This window comes from Thamnophis elegans, chromosome 2, assembly GCF_009769535.1.
Source record: "Thamnophis elegans isolate rThaEle1 chromosome 2, rThaEle1.pri, whole genome shotgun sequence".
Taxonomy (NCBI): Eukaryota; Metazoa; Chordata; class Lepidosauria; order Squamata; family Colubridae; genus Thamnophis; species Thamnophis elegans.
Window position 1 is genome coordinate 43,102,892 of NC_045542.1, and position 23,682 is coordinate 43,126,573.

Below are 23,682 nucleotides of genomic sequence, written 5' to 3' on the forward strand. Positions count from 1 at the left end.
CTCACTATGATAAGAGGAATGCATTGTCAGAAGACGGCAGCCTTGGTTCTTTATCTTCTTTATTTTGAAGTGTATCAATGAATGTTAATTCCCCATACATTAGTTCTGATTTTTTTTTTCTGAATCAGAATCTTCCTGGTACTTTTGAAGGGACTCCTATTACTGGAATTCTGACTCAGGATTTTGAATTGTTAACAACATAAACTCAGGTTACAGGCAGTCCTCGACTTACAATGATTTGCTTAGTGACTATCGAAAGTTATAACGACACTCAAAAAAGTGCCACTTATGACTGCTTTTCACACTTAGGACTGTTGTAGCATTCCCCATGGGCACACAATGAAAATTCAGGTGCTTGGCAATTGTTTCATATTTATGACGGTTGCAGTGTCCTGTGGTCATGTGATCCCCCTTTTGCGGCCTTCTGAAAAAGCAAAGTGAACGGGGAAGCCAGATTCACTTAACAACCATGTTACTAACTTAACAACTGCAGGGATTCACTGAACAACTGTGGTGAGAAAGGTTGTAAAATGGGGCCAAACTCACTTAAACAATGTCTTGCTTAGTAACAGAAATTTTGGGCTCGATTGTGGTCGTAAATCAAGGACTACCTGTACTAGATTGGGGAAGGCCGTGTTAAGACTTATACATATTCTTGTGTTCTGAAGCATTGTCCTCCCAATTGCTTCTTATCCCAGATAAAACCCCTCCCCTCTTACTTCCCAGACAGTATACTCTGCAGTGGCAAGGCGTAAGTGTCCCCAGCTCAAACCCCCGTCATAGGTACCAGGGGTCTGATCACCAGATTCTGCTGCTGGCTGAAGCTTGGTCATTAATGTTTCAGGCTTCTTGCCTGCATGTTGGAGAGACTAGATCTGATTTATATGGGCAGCTTATCCCTGCAACAGGCAATGGTGGTGTAATTGTTATAAATGCTGTTTACTTTCCCTGCCTTCCAGAAAGCGTTGTGGAGGAGAATGGCTTGCTTTTGCTAAAAACTATCTGAAGGATTTAACGTTTCAGGAAAAGAGCTTCTCAAACTGGATTTCCACGAACTTTAATGAAATGTGTTATAACAGCATTTCTCAACTTGATGATGTCTAGACTTCAACTCCTAGAATTCCCCAGCCACATCGTCAAGTCGCCCAGGTTGAGAAACACTGTGTTATAATACTAACCTACCCCTTAATTTGCTAACTGCCTCCCACAGCTATTTCGGCCCTTTTATGCTCACTTAGCCATCCAGCTTCTGGGTCTTCTGATGACCCTCAAATCCCCCCCAAGAGCTTTCTTCCTTATAAGAATACCTTAAGGGACAAAAGGTCAAAACTATTACTTGAAAATAGACCAAAAAAAAAAAATCAGATTTCACATGCCATTGAAAATTTTTACAAATAATGATGTGCAATCTGAAAGAGCTTTAAAAAGAGAAGCAACAAATGAAAAAAAAAGGACATTTAAATGTAATCTCTCAGCATGGAAGAAGCAGGCACTGCTTTTGTGATTTGAGGTTTCTACAATGTGACACAACTATCAAAGGTCAGCTTATTGTTGACAGAGGATTAATAAAGTGTGATAAAGCCTGGAAGGTGACTTCTAATATATAGAGCACAGCTACAGAATTTCCTTTCATGATTCCGATATCTAAACATTTTGCAGTTGGCTGAGCGATGTCCTTTGCAAGTTCCTCTAATCTCGATCTGAAAAAAGGTGAAAGAAGTCCTGGTTTGATGACATTCTTTTCATATAGTTCATAACTCACACTGTTAAGAGAGAGCCTTTCGGTTAATTTCAGTTTCCCTGCTTTTTTCTCTTCCAGTTTGTTGGTGCGAATTCTATTTTGCATGGCTCAACTGAAGAACTCTTTAGGTAAAAGAAAAGGTTCCCTTCGCACATATGTGCTAGCCATTCCCAACTCTAGGGGGCAGTGCTCATATCCCTTTCAAAGCTGAAGAGCCAGCGCTGCCCAAAGACGTTTCCGTGGTCATGTGGCCGGCATGACTAAACAGCGAAGGCAGATGGAATGCTGTTACCTTCCCACCAAAAGTGGTCCCTATTTTTCTACTTGCATTTTTATGTGCTTTCAAACTGTTGGCAGAAGCTGAGACAAGTAACAGGAGCTCACTCTGTTACGCGGTGCTAGGGATTCGAACTGCTGAATTGCCGACCTTTCTGATCGACAAGCTCAGCATCTTAGCCACTGAGCCACCACGCCCCTTGAAGAGCTCTTTAGCCCCCAACAATTTCTCACTTAACTTTGCTTATTAAGGATCATCCAAACGTTGCTCAACTGTTAATCCTGACTGATGGTTCTATTAGTGTCTAAGGATAAATTTTGGTAAGTTACCATAGCCATCTTACCTAATGTTTTATCATTGAAAATAGCAAAATTTCCTGACTCTGATGGAGAAGACAATATAGGGGCTGCTTGCAGTCAGAAGGAAATCCAAAGCAACCTCACGATTAACTCGGCAAAGCAACTTGGGGCAAGTGAATGCATTTCTAAACTGTCAAAAAGTTCATAAAATAAAATAATAACATACATAAATGTAATAATAGAAGGCAAACACCCACCCCCCAAGTAGAGAACACAAAATTGCAACTGAGGTTATCCCTTTATCCTGCATTGTTTTAGGAACGATTCTTTTGCGAAAATATTTTCAAACTCACAGAATCAAAGCCCATGTTTGACTAATCAGCTATAATTTCCTTTGGTATTCTGTGACATGCTTTTCCATACAGCTTTGCCTCTTAGTTAATTTTCTCCTTTTTGCTTGAAGTACTCCTTCCACTCTGGAGAGGTCCTTCATAACGTGCACTGCACCTTTTAAGCCTTTTAAAATCCTAATCTCATTATCTCATTTTTTAACAAGTGGTCCAAACATTAATTCAGGCAACATGACAATCTTGGCTGCCCTTTTGACTTGTAGCTGTCTTTGTTATAGAAGGGATGCCTTGCGCATTCCTAAACCGTTGGGAGGATAGGGCTCATCAGCACTTACATGCCACTTGTACTTCAGTCTGTCTTTGCAGCAGAGCTCCCATGCGATTGCGCACAATGCAGCGGTAGAAGCCGGCATGGGTTCGGTCTAGGGATGTGATCATGTACCTTAATAAAAAGAGAAGAACAAAGGAGAGAATGAGAGAGAGGGAGGAAAAAGGGAGATGATGAAATTGAACAATATACTACTACATACACCAAGAGATACATAGTCAAGCCATAATCTTGCACATCTCGATAAGCTACAGCAACTCTCTTTTGTCTCTGTTCTGACAGCATGGCCTACTTTCCCATAAGGTTTTATTATTCGCTTGCCATTTTCACTTATTACACTTTAATTATAAAAAAAATCATTTAAAATTCTGCTGTTGGAACAAAAAAAATTCGCAAAGGGGTCAAAGAACACAGTGTGTAAGATCTGTTGCAAACTTCATTTTTGGATAATCTGCATTTTTATTTGGGATAAGGCAAGCTTCCTTCCTAATTAAAGAAGGAAAGTCGCCTGGAGTTCTGAGCTACAGTAAGATCAACATGTAGACGACAACTCCTCCTTTACTTCCTGATTCAAGACAGGGTATGAAACTCTTGAGTAGCTGTTTGAAGGCAGCCCGTAGGATGGATGGATGATGGATGGATGGGGAGGTGGGAGAGGAAGCAAAAAATTTATCCAGGCAAAATTGTGGGTGGGGAAAAGTTTGGATACAGGATTCAAATGATCTTTGATAAGATCACATCATCAACTCTGTATTTTAGATCAGTTTCTTAATCCGGTGTTGCCTGGGTAAGCATAATTCAGCAGCTGTCTTTACCAACTTGGTTGGTCTGTCTTCTCTATCCCTATCTGGGGGAAAAAAGAACTAATTTCAGCGAAGCATACAGTATTTATCCCATGCTAACAGGCTATCTCAGAAAACATTTCAGACATTTTAATTAAGGTAAAACATGGCCTCTTGCATCTTGGATGGAGCTAAAGAGGTGAATCAGTTTGGCATCAGACTCCTTGAGTGCCAGAAAATTTCCAGATCCAATTCAAAGAAGGAACCTGTGCTTGGATGCTTTGAGCCTCAACCTCATGAACCTGCTGATGTGATATCTCTTGACTTGCTACTAGGGCTTGTAAAGCTGACAAGCACCATCTGATGGTCCTAAACAAGGGGAGGACTGGTGGCTATCTTTAACAAGGTTTTGTAATCCTGTTTTTCCTACTTTCATTTGGCTTTTAAGTACTTAGTGTTTTATAATACCTTTCTATTTATCTTTTCAAATTTGACCGCTTTAAAAGGTTCACACTTACTTTCAATTTTATCAGTAGGTTATATGGATATGAAATTGTATGCTTTATATTGTAAGCTGTATTGTACAAACTGCAGTTAGGTTACAAGGCATCTAATATATGCATTGGACAAATATATTTTATAGGACAAGAAGATTCTGATTCCTGACAAAGAAGCTGATCATTTCCCTTCAGACTGGATTATCGGTGATCCCTGGCTAACATGTGCCATATGCTAAAAAAAAAATCCCATAGTATTTGCATTGAAGGGGAGGATAAAGGAAGGGAGGAATAATCACTGTGCACTGTTACAGGTCCATCTAATATAATATCCCTATTTTTATATAAAAGTATCCTAGTATTATTTCAGAGTGGGTAACATAATCATTCTGAAGCAGCTCAACTCTAGGTGAGAACATAGAATTATGTTAAACTGACTAGTACCCTGTTTCCCTGAAAGTAAGATCTCTCTGGATAATAAGCCAATTGGGCTTTTGAGTGCATGCTCTAAAATAAGCCCTCCCTGAAAATATTCTAACACAGCAGCAGCCATGAGGTGACCACGCTTGTTGCCTCCTGCACCACAAAAATAATAAGACCTCCCCAAAAATAAGGCCAAGTGCTTATTTCAGGGTTATTTTCAGGGAAACATGGTATTGTTCTACTGCTTTGTTGCATCGCTCTGAAGTAGCTTTATACCAACGAACAATTATTTTGGGCAATTTTCATCCACCTCTACCTTTGAATTTTCAAATTCATATACTCCCTTTACCTGTTTGATCATTCTTTGCATTCTGTGGAATTTCCATGATGATAGTCCCACCAGAGCTATAAAACTCTTCCCCTCCTCCCCTTTCAAAAATTTCTCACCAAAGTAAGAGAAGAGGGAAATGTAAAACAAAAAACAACTTTCTTTCTTTTTGGAATATCAATGATAGGAATGGAATATGTACATTGTTCAAATACTAATGTCACACAAATCATTTTCTACTAGAAATACTCCTGAACCTCTATTTCCAGCCCCTGAACTTCACATTTAGCAAATTCTGCTATGTATCACAATGAAATATGTAGGGACAGTTCTCTAAGGATTGACAATAGGATAGACAAGATACTTATTACTCATGAGAACCCAGAGTTGGAAAACTTGAAGAATTAAGGATGAAAATGTATGAACCTGCTGATTAACAAGGAAGGGAAACAATGAGGAATAAATTTGGGGCACACTATGGGGGGCAGCTGGTAAAGAGTCTTGAATCTATATTTCTAGTTTAATCCGTCTGAAAAGAAAGATCTGGTCTTGAGCAATAATTCATATTATTTCCTTGCAGCAATGAGAAAAACCAGAAGATGGAAACTCAGAGGAAATAAGTCAAAGAATCTACACGGCTTTCAACCCCCACACCCTCAAATTTAATCAAGTGCTGAAAAATGCCAGGGGCTCCTTTGATACGAGTTTGTTTGTTCTTTTCAATACACAATTTAAATTAAAGTTTAATAATGAGAGGTGATTATCTAATGATTGCCTCGAAGTCTGGAGACGCTCCTGCTTCTCCATGTACGCAGTGCTGCCGTTTGCTTTCAGAAGGCAGTTAAAAAACAAAAACCACCATCTCAAACTGCGAACAAGGAGGGCAAATCCAACAGAGCCAGGCAGACTGTCTGCCATGCTGATATTAGCATGGAGGCTGCCCACGTGGCGACTGCACATTTGGAAGCTTTGAAGTTCAGAAAATAGTAGGAATCTTGCTTCAAGGCACCAAGGTGACAGCTAGTGGTTTAGGTTGCTATGGACAAGAATATGCAAGAGGCCCTAACAGCTGTTGCCTCTCTCCAGAAGCGCCATTATTTGAAATGTCAGGAATAGCCTGTTAGACCAAGATAATGTTGTTTAAAGTAATGGGCACGTATGCTCTTTGCTCACACCATTATTATTCTTTCCATTGGGATATAATCACAACTATTCTTTGTCAAAGACTGGGTTGCCATGGATCTTCTGTACAAGTTCATCATCTCATTAGTCTCAAGTTCAGCCACAGCCACAAAGAGAATGCAAGGATCCTACATTTCCTTTTTTATTAGCAAGAGAATGGAATATCTTTTCCTGGAGTGATATAAAGGAGAAATTAATATAGGGAATAAATTATACAAAGAGTAAGCATCATGGGCGGTATTTTGGCTCCCATGATTGAGTGCAATCCAATATCTGTTCTAAGTAAGGAAATTTATTTCTCATCAAGGGGTGAGTGGGTGGGCAGGTAGTCTATAGCAGGGGTCTCCAAACTTGGCAACTTTAAAGATCTGTGCACTTCAACTCCTAGAATACCTTAACCAGCATAGCTTCTGGGAGCCAGAATTGAATTCTGGAAGTTGAAGTCCACAAGTCTTAAAATTGCCAAGTTTGGAAACCTCTGGTCTATAGCTAAGATCTTTCTGTCCTGACACGAAATCTTTTATTTTTACACTAGTTGATAGCCCAGCATTGCCCGGGTATTTATTTATAGGGGGAAAATGTCCAGACAAAATGTAATTTCTAATATCGGAATTTCTGCCTTACCAGAGGGAGTCCCCTTGTGGAGTACTGTGAAGCTGTTACCATGGCAACTCCACTGCGCTGTACAGTAGAAGTTATTTTACGGCAGTACAGTAAAAGGCATTTAAAGGCACAATAGGCTGTATCATAACAGAACACACACCCTGAGGGGTGTCTTACCCCCACAGTATTTTTCTCCAGAGAGTAAGTCATCTATGTAATTGAAATTGCTTGAGGTGTTCCTGAATTATGCTGGAATGAACACACACACACACACACACACACACACACACAAATATTACTCAATATTACCAGTATATACCTCTCTGTAGAATTTCAAATCCTAATTTAAATAATTTGTCTGTTACTTCATTCCAAAATATGTGTTTTACCCAATTTAACTTACACATTCCTTTACATTTATGTTATGTCTTTCATTCCAGGGCGGTGCTTGTTTTGTTTTGGTGTTTTGTGCTCACAGTTTCCTTGGTAAGGTTTTGAGAAGTGATTTGCCATTACCTTCTTTCTAGGGCTGAGAGAGAGCAGCTGGCCCAAGAACATCAAGCTGGCTACATGCCTGAGGAGGATTGGAACTCACAGCCTCCTAGTTTCTATCCTGGTATCTTCAAAACACCATAGCATACTGTCTCCCCCAGGAAAAAAAAAACATGCTGTGTTCTTTCTTTCTATCTTTTATGTATTGGAACTAATAGCAACATTTAAAAAAATAGTATTTGAGTTCAAACTGTACTATTTATTATTCTTCCTTCATCAAAGTAAGTAGTAACTCTCTTGGTTTCTAAAAATATCCATAATTTATTGTTATCTCCAAGTCAGTAAATAGCAGTAAATCACTAAACATCATTTTTTTAAAAAAAAAATACAGGTTCTGCTTCTACATGTTTGTCATAATTCACAAATTTACTTCTAATCTTGCGCTACAATTTTATTTCTATATTTTAGATCATTTCTATGCCACCCCAATCATATAACTCTAGGCTGTTTTGTACACATAAAAACAGTTTCAAAAACTGTAGTAAAATAACACAGCAAAGAAAAATGGAATAAATGTACCCCTAATATCTTAAGATGCAAAAGTCCAATGAAAAAAATGACTCTTCAATTTTATTTAATTACTTGATTGATGAAAAGGATTATCTTTACCTTGGGAGTTAGTACAGAAACAGAACTGGCATCTTTTCTCTCTCACACACACACACACACAGACACACACACACCCTTCCTCCCTTTAGCTCTAGGTGGAGTTGGAGAACAGACAGCATACTTTGCTGACTCAAATTTGTAGGGGAGCCAGATTCTATTTGAAGCAGACAGTCTCCAAGGTAACTAGGACCCAAGCCACAAAGGGTTTTGTAGGTTATAATCAGCTTTTTAAATTGTACGAGGAACTTATACTGAACCACTATTCGGCCATTGAAGAGCTATTGCTCCCTGCTCAGTAGGTTTTTTCTGGGGAGGCCACAGCTCTCCGCATTATGAACCACTTGAAGTTTCTGAATAGTTTTCAGAGCCAGCTCCAAGTAGAAGGCACTGCAGTAGTCCTTACATAAGATGATGAATGAATGAGTGACTATGGGCTGCAAATCAAGTTCCAGGAATAATCCACCAGTTGAAGCCGGGCAAAAGTTCTCATAATCATAGATTCCTCCTGCTGCTGCTGCAGGAACTATGATTCCAAGAATTCTCTTTGATCTCTGACTTCTTCCTTCCAGAACAGTGCATTCTGGAACACTGCAATCCCATCTGGAGGAAATATGCAATTTCCAAGGAACCAGACAATTTCTGAACAAAGAATTGCTGCATCTTTCTGGATTCAACTTGATCATGTTTCAAATGACCCAGCCCCTGCCAGCCTCCAGACACTTGGATCTCCTGTTAAGCCAGTATAGGGATAGAAAATTAAACGTCATCATTATATTTATGACATCCTGCGTCCTAGCAGTATTTCACAATAAATACTGTAGAATTGCTTGCCAGATCAACTCCTCAACTGCTTTCTGGAGATCAACCAGATCCCTAAGTTGTATGAAGTGAATCATCCTAACTGATCTTTCCTTCTTGCAGATATTGGAGGTGTCAATTCACCAGATCATAACAAAGGGGTGAAAAAAAAAGCATCCTTTAATTTCAGATTGTAAACCAAGGGTAAAAATGATTGCATGAATTGAGCCAGTTATGCCCTGGGACAAACCCATGTTTGCCATGGAGGCCATTAACCTCCCGGGGTGAGCCTGTACCCAATCAATTTCTCAGGAATAAAAGTTGAAATGCCCAGCCACAAGAACCGAAAGAACCAATCACCATTTCAGGAATGAAATCAAGAGACCAAGGAGAGGATACTTGTAATACTCCAACACTGTAAGAAGAGAGCTTATCAGTTTATGCTGCAAAAATCAGCAATCTTGTAGTGCCTTTTATGATGAAAAGGTTCATGAGATGCAGTAAAAGTTTATACCGATTTAATAAAATTTGTTGGTTGGAAAAAAATGCTACTAGTTTCCTGATCAATTGCCCAGCAGTACTCATTCTTTAGAGTACAACTTCAGCCACAAGTATTTTCTCCATGAGCTACCTCAGAGTCATATTGTCAGAATTTCAAAGAAGGAATCATCCTTGAGGATGCTGAAGCACCAAAAGTGGAGAATAGATTTCTGAGAAGATATCACCCTGTCTTCACTTATCTCAGTCTTGGCAATTTATATTCTGTGTTATATTCTTCATCTGTTACTAGTTATGGATAAGCCATAGAATAGAATAACCGAGTTGGAAGGAACCTTGGAGGTCTTCTAATCCAACCCCCTGCTTAGGCAGGAAACTTTACACCACTTCAGACAAATGGTTATCCAACATCTTCTTAAAAACTTCTAGTGTTGGAGCATTCACAACTTCTGGAGGCAAGTTGTTCCATTGATTAATTGTTCTAATTGTTCAGGAAATTTCTCCTTAGTTCCAGGTTGCTTCTCTCCTTGATTAGTTTCCACCCATTGTCCTATCATCAGGTGTTTTGGAGAATAGCTTGATTCCCTCTTCTCTGTGGCAACCCCTGAGATATTGGAACACTGCTATCATGTCTCCCCTAGTCCTTCTTTTCATCAGACAACATGCAACCATTCTTCATACGTTTTAGCCTCCAGTCCCCTAATCATCTGTATTGCTCTTCTCATGATCTATATACAGATCTCAAGGCTCACTGGCCATAGGGTTGGAGCAGCTGGGCTAGAAGTAGGGAGAGACACCAAATTGATGATCCCCTTTCTTATACTGGCTACTAATTCTCCCTGGCATATTTGCCCATCCCTGTAGAATCCTGCCCCAGTTCTCAAGCTCCCCCACCCCGATCTTCAGAACAACCAATCCCCTATTCCCCCTCCCCTTCACCTCCTAAATCCAGCATTACTTTACAAGTTGAATTGGTTGTCTGAATCTAGGTTATACCAACTAGGCTTGATTCATTGACTCCTACCAAGCAACGTCCTTGGAGTTGTTCTATCACCAGGATTCAGAACAAGACAAACACTTGAGTACACTTTCATTGCAAAGGGAAGGGGATTCTCTCAAGTTCTCCCTCATATTTCCAGAGCTCCAGAACTGATTTCCCACACTCTCATTACAGGAAGGAGGGAACCTTCAAGCTCATTTGCAACTCCACCCCACCCCAAGAAACATAGCTTCTCCACAACTGAGGTCTTAGCACTACTGTACATCATAAGTATGAAGCAACTGAAACAAAATGAACTCTGTTTGGTATCGTGGAGCTTGTTTCCAAGAACAAATGCAATAGATTACTTTGTTAGTCTTGATGCCTTTATTCAATATACCGTCAATGCTTCAGTCAGTTGTTTCCTTTATTATTGCAGTTTATCACATAAAATCTCAGGGGATTCGGGGCGGTAAGGGGTCAGGCGGCAATATTTTCCAAAATTTTCCCCATCCCTTTGGAAATAGCCTTCTCCTGGAGAACCAGTTAGTGCCTTCTTTTGTGTCATTTACAGAGGGTAGTTAAAACAGATAAAGCATTCTAATTTATAGGATGTTGCTGGGATAGAGAATGCTGTGTGTTTGTGTGTGTCCATGAATCAATGGTTTGCCCCCTTAATGGTTGCATGTGGTTTCCCCGCCCCATCGATTATATAAGGAGATGTAAACCACTGGGAGCCCTTGGGGAGTTGGCAATACATAAATAAATAATAAATATTAACCCAAGTTCTGTTCGTATCCCAGGCTAGCTTTAGCTTTTATTTTTTTACCAGCCTGTTGGAGGAAGCAATAATTTCTCATGGCGGTGCTTCAATTTCTTACATGCTGCAAGTAAAAAGCTCCAGGAATACTTAATCTTTCCTGCCAATACCATGTTGCCACTCTGAACATGGGTGGAGGAAATATGGATCTGGAAGCTCCCCTGTCCTGTCCTTGGCTCTCTTCTCCTGTAACTGAGAATCCCATGTTAATGGAAGAGACCACTAACCTGCAAATAGCATATTGCAGTCTCTTAAGACAATGTTCCACAATCTTTCCAGGTTGGTGGCCTGGCATGGGGGGGGAGGGGGAGGAAGAGGAGATGGTTTTTATGACAGGCAGGAATGTGCACACAGCTTCATTAGTGTGAGCGGGGCTCTAAGTGTGCGCTCCGGCCCACCCCACTCATGTGGCCCAGTTGCAAATAGGCCACAGCCCTGTAATGGGTTGTGGCCCACAGGTTGGGGACTCCTGTCTTAAAAACAAAGCAGAGAGGAAAATCAAAGATGGGGACAGGAGACACTGAAGCAGAAGAGATTCCATTGTCACCATGATTCCCTCACCTTTTTCGGGTGTGATATATAAATTGGGAATTGTTATTGTTAGTTGTGAAGTTGTGTCCGACCCATTGTGACTCCATGAACGTTCTTCCAGCCCTCTACTATTCTCTGGAGTCCATTTAAGCTCACGCCTACTGCTTCGGAGATTCCATCCATCCACCTCATTCTCTGTCGTCCCCTTCTTCTTTTGCCCTCAATCTTTCCCTGTATTAGGCTCTTCTCCAGTGAGTCGTTCCTTCTCATTAGGTGGCCAAAGTACTTGAGTTTCATCTTCAGGATCTGGCCTTCTAAAGAGCAGTCTGGGTTGATCTTCTCTGACCAGTTTCATCGCCTTGCAGTCAAAGGGACTCACAGGAGTCTTCTCCAGCACCATAGTTCAAAGGCCTCAATTCTTTGGCACTCAGCCTTTCTTATGGTCCAACTTTCACAACCATACATTGCAACTGGGAAAACCACAGATATATGAATTGGGAATTAGGCCAGTTCTAATTCATCACATTGGCCAAATGTATAATCTACCACAAAGATCAGCTTGTAGATTGGAACATAGGATGACCTCTACACCCAATCATCATTCTGACGCCAGAAATTGTTTGCACAAGTTAGTACTGGTCTCCCATTCATGGTATAAAAGACAATGGAAGCTTTTGAGAAAGGCACACCAGATACTAGCAACATGGGTCCCGTTACATTAGAGGAATGGAATTTGTCTGCAATTAGAATAACAAGCTAGGGTAGCCATTGGCAGAAGCATACTTCTGGGCACCTTTGACAATATAACAAGCAGATTTTTGAAGCTAGTCAGTGTTGCCTAGAAGTGAAACTCTTTAATGGCTCCTAATACAGCAAACTGAAGTTCTGAAATATTTCCCACCTCCGGTATTCTTCCTTAAGCAAAGAGGAGGGGGAAGCAAAAGAGAAAATAAATAAATCATTAAAAAAAATAACCCAGTTTGGTTGTCAATATTCCAACTAAGACACAAGAGGAGAAAAGAAAAAAAATACAGTGAAATTATTCACTTTCCTGTGTGAATAAGGCATGCATTGTGCATTAGGATTCTTTAGGAATGCAATGATATCCTGAGGTTTTGGATGTTCTTTAAAATACAAGATATCACAGGTCTGCGACTAAAAAGCTGTTTGATTATTTTCATCTTATTTCCATGTATTCTGGTGTGCTGAAAACAAATAAAATATTGAAAAAACTCCTAGACATCATGATTTGCCACAACATGCAAAATTGTCTTCAAATTTATCATTTTTTTAAAAAAATGGTATTTTTTTATATTATGGGTTTTTAACCAAATTTAAAGTCCAAATTACTATTAATTAATTCACATAAGTGCATTTAAGATATAAAATGCCAAAAAAACCTTAAAGGGTTTGTCCAAGTTATGTAAAAAAATATAGCACTGTAAATCTGATGGTCAGCAATATATACATAAGCTAAGCAAGTTTTAAGTCTGTGCTTCTAATGGTAGAAGGGGTTAATCTTTCCTGAAGAGTCCAGTGCGAGGGAGACACAGGGCAGATAGCAGCATCTCCGGTCAGTGCAGGGGGCGTGGCCAGCACTGTGATGTCTCATGTACAGACACAAGCTGCTCTCTCCTGCATGCCACACTTGTGCACGAATCATCATCAGGTTCTTGGTTCTAGGCTGTTCACACTTTTTCATTGCAATTCGTGTTAGCTCGTCATTCTTCAACCGTTATGTTATGGCTCCGCAAAAGTGTATTAATTTGCCAGACAGTTTCTTTTTCATCTGTGGTGAATATACAGTGTTGAAGCAACTGCAGAATATTACAGACTTTGTGAAAAAAGTATACTTTGCATATTTTGGACTAAAAATTGGAGATCAAGATAAAGTTTGGGTGCCTCATAAAGTGTGCAAATGGTGTGTTGAGGACCTCCAAAGCTGGTTCAAGGGTAAGAAAAAATCTTTCCGTTATGGGATTCCAAAGGTATAGCGAGAGCAAAAGAACCATAGTGATGACTGTTATTTTTGTTCATGCGATGTGAAAGGGTTCAATTCCAAATGGAAGCATTCCATTTCATACCCCAATCTTCACTCAGCAATTTGTCTCATTCCCCACGGCACAGATATACCAGTACCCAAGCCCCCTGCTACCTTGGAAGAGATACCTAGCTCCGATGAAGGTGAAGTCATACCTGAAGCAGATGACGAATCAAGTTCTGACTTTGAAGATGATACAAGACCAAAATTGTTTTATTCAGGAGGAGATGAATGATTTGGTAAGAGACTTGAATCTTCCCAAAGATGCCACTGAGTTACTTGGATCAAGGCTGAAAAGCAGGAATTTATTGTTGCCAGGAGTGTCATCTTCATGGTTCAGACATTGTGAAAAGGAGTTCATTCCTTACTTCACCCAGGAAGACAAGTTGGTTTATTGCATCGGTGTCGAAAGTCTGATGGGTCAATTTAAAATCCAATATGATTCAGAGCAATGGCGTCTTTTTATAGATTCTTCAAAAAGAAGTCTCAGAGCAGTTTTACTCCACAATGGTTTTTACGCTTCCATACCTGTAGGTCATTCTGTACACTTGAAGGAAACCTACAAGAACTTGGAATTGGGAGGAAGAAGGCGGGACTTAGCAGTGAGAAGATGGAGTTTCAGGCTACTCCTGAAATTCCTCTATACCGAAGGATTTTTGGATGGGTTCTTTGAACCCTAGCTGTCCCGGAGAAGACAGTGAAGGTGAGGAGAGACCCAGGACCTCAGAGATACCCGCAAATCTCTGGGGGGGGGGTATTAACTCCTCGTGCCAATTCCTTTCTGGATTAGCTGCGTGCTAACTGAAACTGCAGGTTGCCCCTAAGAATGCTAGAAGTGATGTCATCTGGTAAGCTGATTTTATTATCCAAGAGAGACTGTTCGCGTTAAAAACTTAAGATAACTGAAACCAAAGAACAGGGAAATTTAGCGGCGAATTGGCTTTTTCTAATGGATTTATGGCTGGTGGTTACTTTACTTTTTAAATGCTTCAAGAAACTCCTCGACACCCTCCCCCCTCTGAATCTCCTTAAGTGGATCGTAAAATTTATTTTCTACTAATTAGCCCGTCACGATTCGACACTTTTATTACTTTACTACTCGGCTTTGTTTACAATCACAGCCTGTGAGAGACTAAGAAGTCTGTGGAAAAAAAAAAGAGTTTGCAATTTTTAACTGCGACACACATCATGGCGTCCCAAAATACCTCTAAGATTTCATTTCAGAGACTTTTTTCCGCATGTAGAGGACTCTTTGATTCTTATCAAAGACTGGAAAGAAAATTGGATCATCTGATTTTAAAATATGAAGCAAAAACTGAGATTGTTGAATGTTTAAATGCTCCTGAAATACAAACGGAAAATGTGAGAAATGGTGCCTGGTCTATCTCAGAGGAAGAAAGGAGGGGGGAAGCTATAAAGAAGACTCATTTAAAAAGACAGAGTGCAGGAGGAATGGAAAATCCACCCTTGAGAATTAAAGTTAATTTGGAAAATTTTACAAGCCCAGGACAACATTATTATTATTTCATCACTGACATTCAGAGTCCAAAGGTGCCAAAATATCTTTGTCTGGATTTGATTATGAAAACATTTGGTAAATTTATCCAATGCGTGGCAATTGGCTGGAGAGGATCTTGCTATTGGAGAGACACTGGCTGATAGATGGAATGGATAGTAATATATATAATTTGGAACTGGCTGATAGATTGAAGAACACAATTGAAAACTAGTTAAACCTAATTGCTTTTTCTTGTAACAGATATAGTTGAATAATAATTGATATTGATAGTAATGTATATAATGTGGAGTTGATATGATAACTAACAATTGGAAGATTATACATAAAGAGTATTAACTACAATAATTATCACTATTAAAAACTAAATAAAATACATACAACCAAATGTTAATCAATACTGGGAAAATGTTATGATATATGATATAATTAAATATTATGGATGTCCAGCTAAAATAGGATATGAGGATTTGATGATAATAGAGGATTTTATAAATAAGTAAATGAATTGTCAGCATGTGTTATGGATTAATTATGTAATGCATAGCTAAGGATGAAGGATGTTTAAATAACCATAGGTAATTAAAACTGGAGGTATAATGATGTTGATATGGTAAATATTCGAGTTAAGATATTTGAATTAATATGAGTTAATGGAAGAGAAGCACCAAAGCATGTTGTAACCAGTTGATATACTTCTTCTTTTTTTCTCATGATAGACACCTGTGTTTTGTTTCGTTTTCCTGCCTTGTCTCTTGTCGTTTTTGTCTTTTTTTGTATTATTTTTATTTTTTATTTTTTATTTTATTTTTTATTTTTTATCTGTCCTTTTTTTTTCTTTTTTTTTTTTGATCTTTTCCTCTCCCACCGGTGTGGGCAGGGATTGTTCAAGATTATTACTTTCATCAATATTGCTAAATAATAATTACAGTTAAATGAAAATGGATATATAATAATGCCTTAGTTAATATGAGTTATGTTGGTTGACTGTGGAGGAGATGTACCAAAACTTATCTGTAATTGATTGATATATTTTTTACAGATGTAAAGAAAGATGTGTACCTGTTTTAAACTAAAATTAAAAAACATTTATTAAAAAAAAGAACTTGGAATTGGTTCTTCGTAAACTTAAATATGAAGACTTTGGTTGGTAAGTGTGTGGGGACTTGAAGGTCTTGTGCATGCTGCTCGGGCAACAAGCTGGGTATACCAAATACCCTTGTTTTCTGTGTCTATGGGACAGTCGAGACCGACAAAATCACTGGACCAAGAAGAGTTGGCAGCCGAGGGTGCTAACAGTCAGTGAAAAAAATGTCCTCCGAGAAACTTTGGTACCTTCCCATAAAGTTCTTCTATCACCTCTCCGCATAAAATTGGGATTGATGAAGCAATTCGTAAAATCATTTTCAAGAGATGCAGAATGCTTCAAATACTTGGTCACCAAGTTTCCATGCCTGTCGGAGGCAAAATTGAAGGAAGGTGTGTTCGTCGGACCAGACATTAGAAGGCTTATAGTTGATCAAGAGTTTGTCAATACCATGATGGATCCTCAAAAAGAACGGTAGATTGCATTTAAAGAAGTCATACAGAAATTTTTAGGCAATAACAAAGATCCTCACTACAATAAGATCGTCGGAAGAATGCTGAAAGCATTTCAAGCTTTGAAAGTGCATTTCCTCCAGTCCCACCTTGACTACTTTCCTGAAAATTTGGGAGCTGCGAGTGAGGAACAAGGTGAATGATTCCACCAAGACATTAAAGAGATGGAAAGGAGATACCAGGGAAAATGGAGCATTACAATGATGGCAGACTACTGTTGGATGCTTCAGAGACATATTCCAGATGCTATTCACAAGTGTAAATGCACCAAGAGGAGCCTCACAAGGAAGAAGAATTGAGTTTAGTGTGTGTAGGTGAGCTCATTTAAGTTCAAAAAAGGATTTTCATGAAAATATTGTAATAAAACTTTAATTTTATAAGTCTATTTCCATTTATTTTGAGGTATTGCCTTATTTAAAATAGTTACTTAAATTGTCAGGAAACGTGATGTCCTATGACAAAATTGAGGTCATTTTCGAATTCAGCGCACCAAAAAACATAAAGATTACATGGAATAACCAAAACAGCTCTCGAAATTTTTTTTTTTGCATACCTGTGTTATACTTCTCAACTTTACAGAGCAAAAGAACACAAGGCTTCAATGGTGGATTCCATGCTTGTTGAATTAATTTAGTGTTACTAATCTGCCTAAAAATCTTTATCTTGCTCCTCCCCAAAGCCTCAGTGAATACTCTACCGTTAAAACATTTTGTAAAGTGACACACACGTATAAATAATTTGTAAAACTACCCTTCACTTCACAAAATATTTAGAAACAGCTCCAAAACAGCACAAAGCCCCAAAGAGGAAGGAAATGGGAAGACTGTTAATGAATTTCAGTGTTTTTCTACTAAAATAAGAGTCAGATGTAGTAAGCCATCAAAAAACTCGGAATGCCTCAAAACCAGGCTGATGTCTTTCATTTTTGCTTTTTAATGAACCACTGCTCTCTTTGTGGAATTAAATAGCTGTTTTTTTATAATGCTGTTTCCCTCCTCTTACTTCAAGTTTAGGTGGTCAGTGCTAAGATGTAATTTTGCAAGATGTAATTTTAACTTCAATAAGCACTTAAAACACATCTTATGCATTTTATCCCATTGGCTCCTTTTGTCCTTGGGTGACTGCTGAGTATCCAAACCAGATTTCCACAACATGATTACTTCCATAATAGACAAATATAACCAGGAATTTATATTGTAGGCCTTTAGTTAAGAGGGCACAAAAGATGAGTAACCATATAAATCTCATAAACCTTTCCCCGTCCTGAATGGTATCCACTCTCGTAATGTTCTTTTCCCAATATATGAAAGATCCTAAACTGGCATGACTTCTGAAATTTGCTCCTGAATTCAATTCTAGAGGCAGGAACTACTGGGGAACAAATTAACATGTCAATGGTGGTAGTCTAGAAATAAACCAGGTAGTTTAAACCAGGTAGTTTAAACCAGGTAGGAGCAAATAAGCCAGGTGGGAGTCTGAGAAATTCAGCCTGTAGTCCAGAAGACAGGGGAGCAGTGCACACAAGAGAGAACTTCCTATTTCCGGTAAGTAATCAAATCAATGATGGATCCAGAGTCCTCATTATGGGATGCCTGTGATAACTTGCATTCATCTCAGAAGATATCCTTAAATTCCCTATGCAACCAGCAGATAGAATGAGGTCTAAAGATTCAGGTAGATAAGCTGACAGAAAATAGCAGATGGAATTTTAAAGACCAAGGCATGAAGGAAAAAATACTTATTGAAAGCAAAATTGGTGAGGAACCTCTCCCTTCCTTTCTGCATAACTGCTATTCTGCACTCCATTAGCAATGAGTCCTTGAGTGTCAGTGCTGATATTTAAAATGATGCTCACTTGCTTTAAATAAGATGTTTCAATTCCACCAAGCTGTCAGGAGCTCAGGCAAACACCAGGAATAATGGGCAGAGTCTCCTTGTATTGTCCTAGTTAATAAATCAGCAAAAACACAAATGCAGACAACAGATAGAAAAATTACAGACAGTCTTACCTCTTCTACTATGGCAAGACAGAGACCCTTAAGGCAAGGTAGGTATATAAATGGATATGTGTGTAAAACTTAAGCTTTAGTATCTGACAAGGATACAATATATACTGAACTTAAACACTTAAACACATTATCCTAAGTATATTAAAAATAATGGTGAATTTTACTTCTCTCTCCTATCCCAAATGTATCTTGGATGTCTGATTGCCATTTTTTTCCTTTTAAAAAAAAAAAAAAACCAAACCAAGACTATAATATTCTGTATGAGATTTCATAAAGCAGCTGGAGTGGGTTGGGAAAGAGAAACACAAAGTGGTACTACATCTAATTTTTGCAGCCATCACAAGAAGGCAAAGATTGGTTTAGAGAAGTTATCAGGAGCAACAGATGTATAACTGCACATGTTTCAGTTCTTTCTTTCCTTTTCATTATATTGTTATAAATCTTGATAAATTTCGTTGGCTCAATACAGTAATGTTTATACAATATTAATTGGAGATTATTAGGGTTTTATTATTTAGAAAACTTAAGAGTGTTCAGAATAGCGAAGAGAAAAAAGTGTTTCTACCAATACTAATTACATTTTACAATATCAATGTTACAAGCATAAAATTATTTGACCTTTTCATTCATAGTTATAGCTGTGCTCATAAGCTTAACAAACCACCTGAGGAGCATTTTATAAGTAAACATGAGGGATCAGAGAAAATACATTTTTTTAAAATTTATAATGTGATTCAGATTAAAGTATTAGGCATCACAAAAATAGCACAATCATTAAACAAACCATAGCAAATAAAGGAAATAGTAAATAATCTGGCCAGAGTAAAGGAAGTATTGAAATCCAGAGGGGAAATTCTTAGGTGAGCTTCATTTGCAGCCAATTTATACATGGGAGACAAATAGCTGAAGGCTATTTAAAGGCTATCTGAAGGCTACATAGTCCTCACCTTATAATCATTCATTTAATGACTGGTCAAATATACATCAGCACTGAAAAAAAAGTAACTTATAACTGTTTTTCACACTTACAACAGTTACAGTATCCCCATGGTCATGTGATCAAAATTCAGATGCTTGCCAACTGGTTCATTCTTATGACCATTGCAGAATCCTGGGGTCATGTGATCCCCCCCTTCTGACAAGCAAAGTCAATGGGAAAGCTAGATTCACTTTACAACTGAACTGAACAACTGTAGGGATTCACTTAATTGTGGCAAGAAAGTTTGTAAAATGGGGCAAAACTCACTTAGCAACTGCCTCACTTAGCAACAGACATTTTGGACTCAACTGTGGTCGTACGTCAAAGACTACCTACATGCAGAATGGTCCTTAGTTGAGGTCATGGAAGTTTCTAGAAGTATTAAGTATTAAGGAAACTGTATTAAGGTTTCTAATGTTAGAAACCTTGATTTTAAGGGAACAACATAACCAAACACATTATTCTGGACCTCAGGAAAACAGATGTTGATTAATACAGAGCAAAGATAAGTAGGATTTCATCGCAGGAGAAGAATTTGGAAAGAGTTGGTACTCCTAAAGAAGATGATCAACAATTGCAATGAGAAGGGAGAAAAGACAGCAAAAGAAGCTTAGGGAAGATATTAAAATAGAAAACGGCATTTACATGAAAAAAAAGGAGACCACAAAGGAAGAGAACTGACAGGCAGCCTGACCTCTCAGGACAGAGGATGCTTAGAATGAACTGAGCTAGGTGAAGAATGCTAAAAAGAGGCTTCTTTACACATGCTGAAACTAAAAGGGAAAAAAAATATCTGCACAGTTGGGTGAAGAGGACAACACGTTAACAAGTAACAAGGAAAGGAGGCTCCTATTTTGGTTCAGCCTTCCTCAATAAAAGATATGTATTCTACAAGAAAATTGTGAAGGGCTGCCTGAAGTTGATAGAAACATGTTAGGGGATACATCTTTACAAAGATATTTCCGGCCTTCCCAAACTTCCGGCAGGCCCATTTTTCACCCGCCCTGAGCCTCCATGCTCACCCTGCATTTATCTGAATCCAAAATGAGCTGCATGGGAACTCCTGGGAGGGGTGAAGTGGGAGAGGCCAGTCAGGAGTGGATTTGGGAGTTCTCCGAACTGCACAGAATCTTAGCTAGAAGTTCTCCTGAACCCCTGAGAATCCCCAGCAGCCCACCCCTGAAGCTATTTAAGTGTGGACTTAATGGCCTGACAATGACTTTTGGGCCAGTTGTGAGATTCTCTCAGCCCAACCCACTTCATAGGTTTGTTGTTGTTGGGAAAATAGGAAGATGTGTTGGATATATTTGCCACTTTGAGTTATTTGTAAAAAAAAAAACATTAAAGGCAAGATACAAATAAACTGGAATATTAGCAAAATTCTTACTTGTACAGGGGGCTCCAATGCAGAATAGTGCATACTTGGGTTGTAATAGGTCTCATAAAAAAAAGATATTAGAATTGTAGTGTAAACAGAATATGAGTCAGCAATGCACTATGGATGAAAAGAAGGCAAATGAAGTTGTAGACTACATTGCTTACATCAACAGAACTATAATTTCAAATCAGGGAAAGTAATCATTCCATTATTTTCTGCTTTGGTCAGGGCCCATATTTCAAGAAGAATTCCAATTACTGTGCCCAGTTCTGGCCACGCTTTCAGAAGGATTCAGAGAACTTGGAACACAATGAAGAATGCAAGGGGACTAGAAATTAAGTTGTACAAAGAGAGATTGAAAGAGCCAGGTAGGATGAGTGGGGGGGGGGGGGTTACGATAGCATTCTTCAAATACTTAAAAGGATGTCATATTGAAGAAGGTCAGGACCCATTCTTTCTCATTTCAGAGTGCAGGACACAAATAATGGATTTAAGTTACAGGAAGGCAGATTTCAATTGAATGTCAGAAGAGGCTTCCTAGCAATAAGAGCTATTCAACAGTAAAACCAATTACCCAGGGAGGTAAGATAGGTTCCCCCTCATAGGGTGTGTTCAATGGAAGGCTTAACAGCCATCTCTCTGCTTTTATTTGGATTCTTGCTAACCACAGTTTCTGTGGGGCAGAAATCGAACACTGAGTTACAAGTCCACCATTTTTATAATGCTGTGGTTTTGTATTTGGTTAGTATTCCATCACTCAGGCTGGGGGGTGAAATTTTACGCCCCTCAGACAGGGTTCGCAACTTGGGAGTCCTCCTGGACCCACAGCTGACTTTAGAACATCATTTGTTGGCTGTGACCAGGGGGGCATTTGCCCAGGTTCGCCTGGTGCACCAGTTGCGTCCCTACCTGAACCGGGAGGCACTCGCAACAGTCACTCACGCCCTCGTGACCTCAAGACTGGACTACTGCAATGCGCTCTACATGGGGCAGCCCTTGAAGAGCATTCGGAGACTTCAACTGGTTCAGAACGCGGCCGCACGAGCGATTGTGGGTGTACCTCGATACACCCATGTTACACCTATCCTCCGCGAGCTGCACTGGCTTCCAATTGGTCTCCGGATACGCTTCAAGGTGCTAGTTATTACTTATAAAGCCCTTCATGGTATTGGACCTGGGTACTTGAGAGACCGCCTGCTGCCAATTACCTCCCAAAGACCCATTAGATCGCACAGGGCCGGCCTCCTCCGGGTTCCATCCACCAGCCAATGCCATCTGGCTACGACCCGGGGGAGGGTCTTCTCTGTTGCAGCTCTGGCCCTTTGGAACGAACTCCCCGCGGAGATTCGGACCCTCACCTCTCTCCCTGCTTTCCGAAAAGCCGTTAAAACCTGGCTGTGTCGGCAGGCCTGGGGTTGATGAGCTCCCCTCCCCTCTCAACAGGTGTGCTTGTTGGTCATTTTAATATGTTTATTTTGTACTTGTATGTTTCCCCTTCCCGTTTAAGTTGTTCGCCACCCTGAGTCCCTTTTAGGGAATAGGGCGGCATATAAATAAAATAAAACTTAAACTTAAGCTTAAACTTATTATCAGATTAATTCTGAGAACTCAGAAAGTTGTGAGAGATGCCAGAGAAATTCTCCAAATTTGGGTTTGTAGGTTTCCACAACAACTTTGAGAATTTCCAAAAGCCTGTTTCAGGAAGAGAAGGTTTATAAATTTTACAGCCGTCTTCTTTCTTGGATTAAATCTTGAAATCTTAGGTGAGTGGAAATTAATACATTTTGGGGCCTCACATATATATTTTATTTCTTGTTTTTGCAAAATGATCACGGCTGGGTTGAAACAGGTCTACACTGAACCCCAGCAAAACAGCATGTAGATAGTCCTCAACTTAATAATCACAAAACTTCCATGGCTAATCAAGACAGTTATTAAGTGAGTTGTTAAAGGAATTTTGCTCCATTTTGCAACCTTTCTTGCCACAGTTGTTAAGAGAATCACTGCAGTCATTAAGTTAGGAACATGGTTCTTAAATGTTACTTCCCCATTGACTTTGTTTGTCAGAAGATCACAGGAGATAATCACACGAACCTGGGACATTGCAATTGGCATAAATACATGGCAGTTGTCAAGCATCTGAATTTTGATCACTTGACCATGGGGATGCTGCAACAGTTTTAAGTGTGAAAAATGGTGAGAAGTCAATTTTTTCAGTGCCATTGTAACTTTGAATAGTGCCTGATGAATGGTTGAAAATTGAGGACTACTTGTGGTTGTTTATTCCAAAACCACCTGGGTCCTGACAAGCTCATCTGTGGTTCTGAAGGAGATAAACACACTCTGAAAGAACAGATGCACAATGTGAGTGTTCTCCTAGGCTCACAGGTTGTGCTGGAGTAGCAGGTCTTGAGAAGCTGCTACTCCAGGGGCTTGTTCTTGAGAACCTTTGTCCAGCTCCAGGCTGAGCATTAAGGTGGATTTTTCTTGGAGACATAATCAGTGCCAGGTTTAGACAATTACTTTATGATTCTTGGTGGTCCATCTCTTTCCTTTGAGTAAT

The 23,682-nt window shown here is 39.3% G+C and overlaps 1 protein-coding gene across 1 annotated transcript in view; it reads right to left on the reverse strand.

The window, feature by feature from the left end:
• SDK2 (sidekick cell adhesion molecule 2) overlaps positions 1-23,682 on the reverse strand; it is a 186,716-nt gene that overhangs the window by 114,299 nt on the left and 48,735 nt on the right. The window contains 1 exon segment of the mRNA XM_032208636.1: positions 3,003-3,109. Coding sequence (XP_032064527.1) covers positions 3,003-3,109 — 107 coding nt within the window.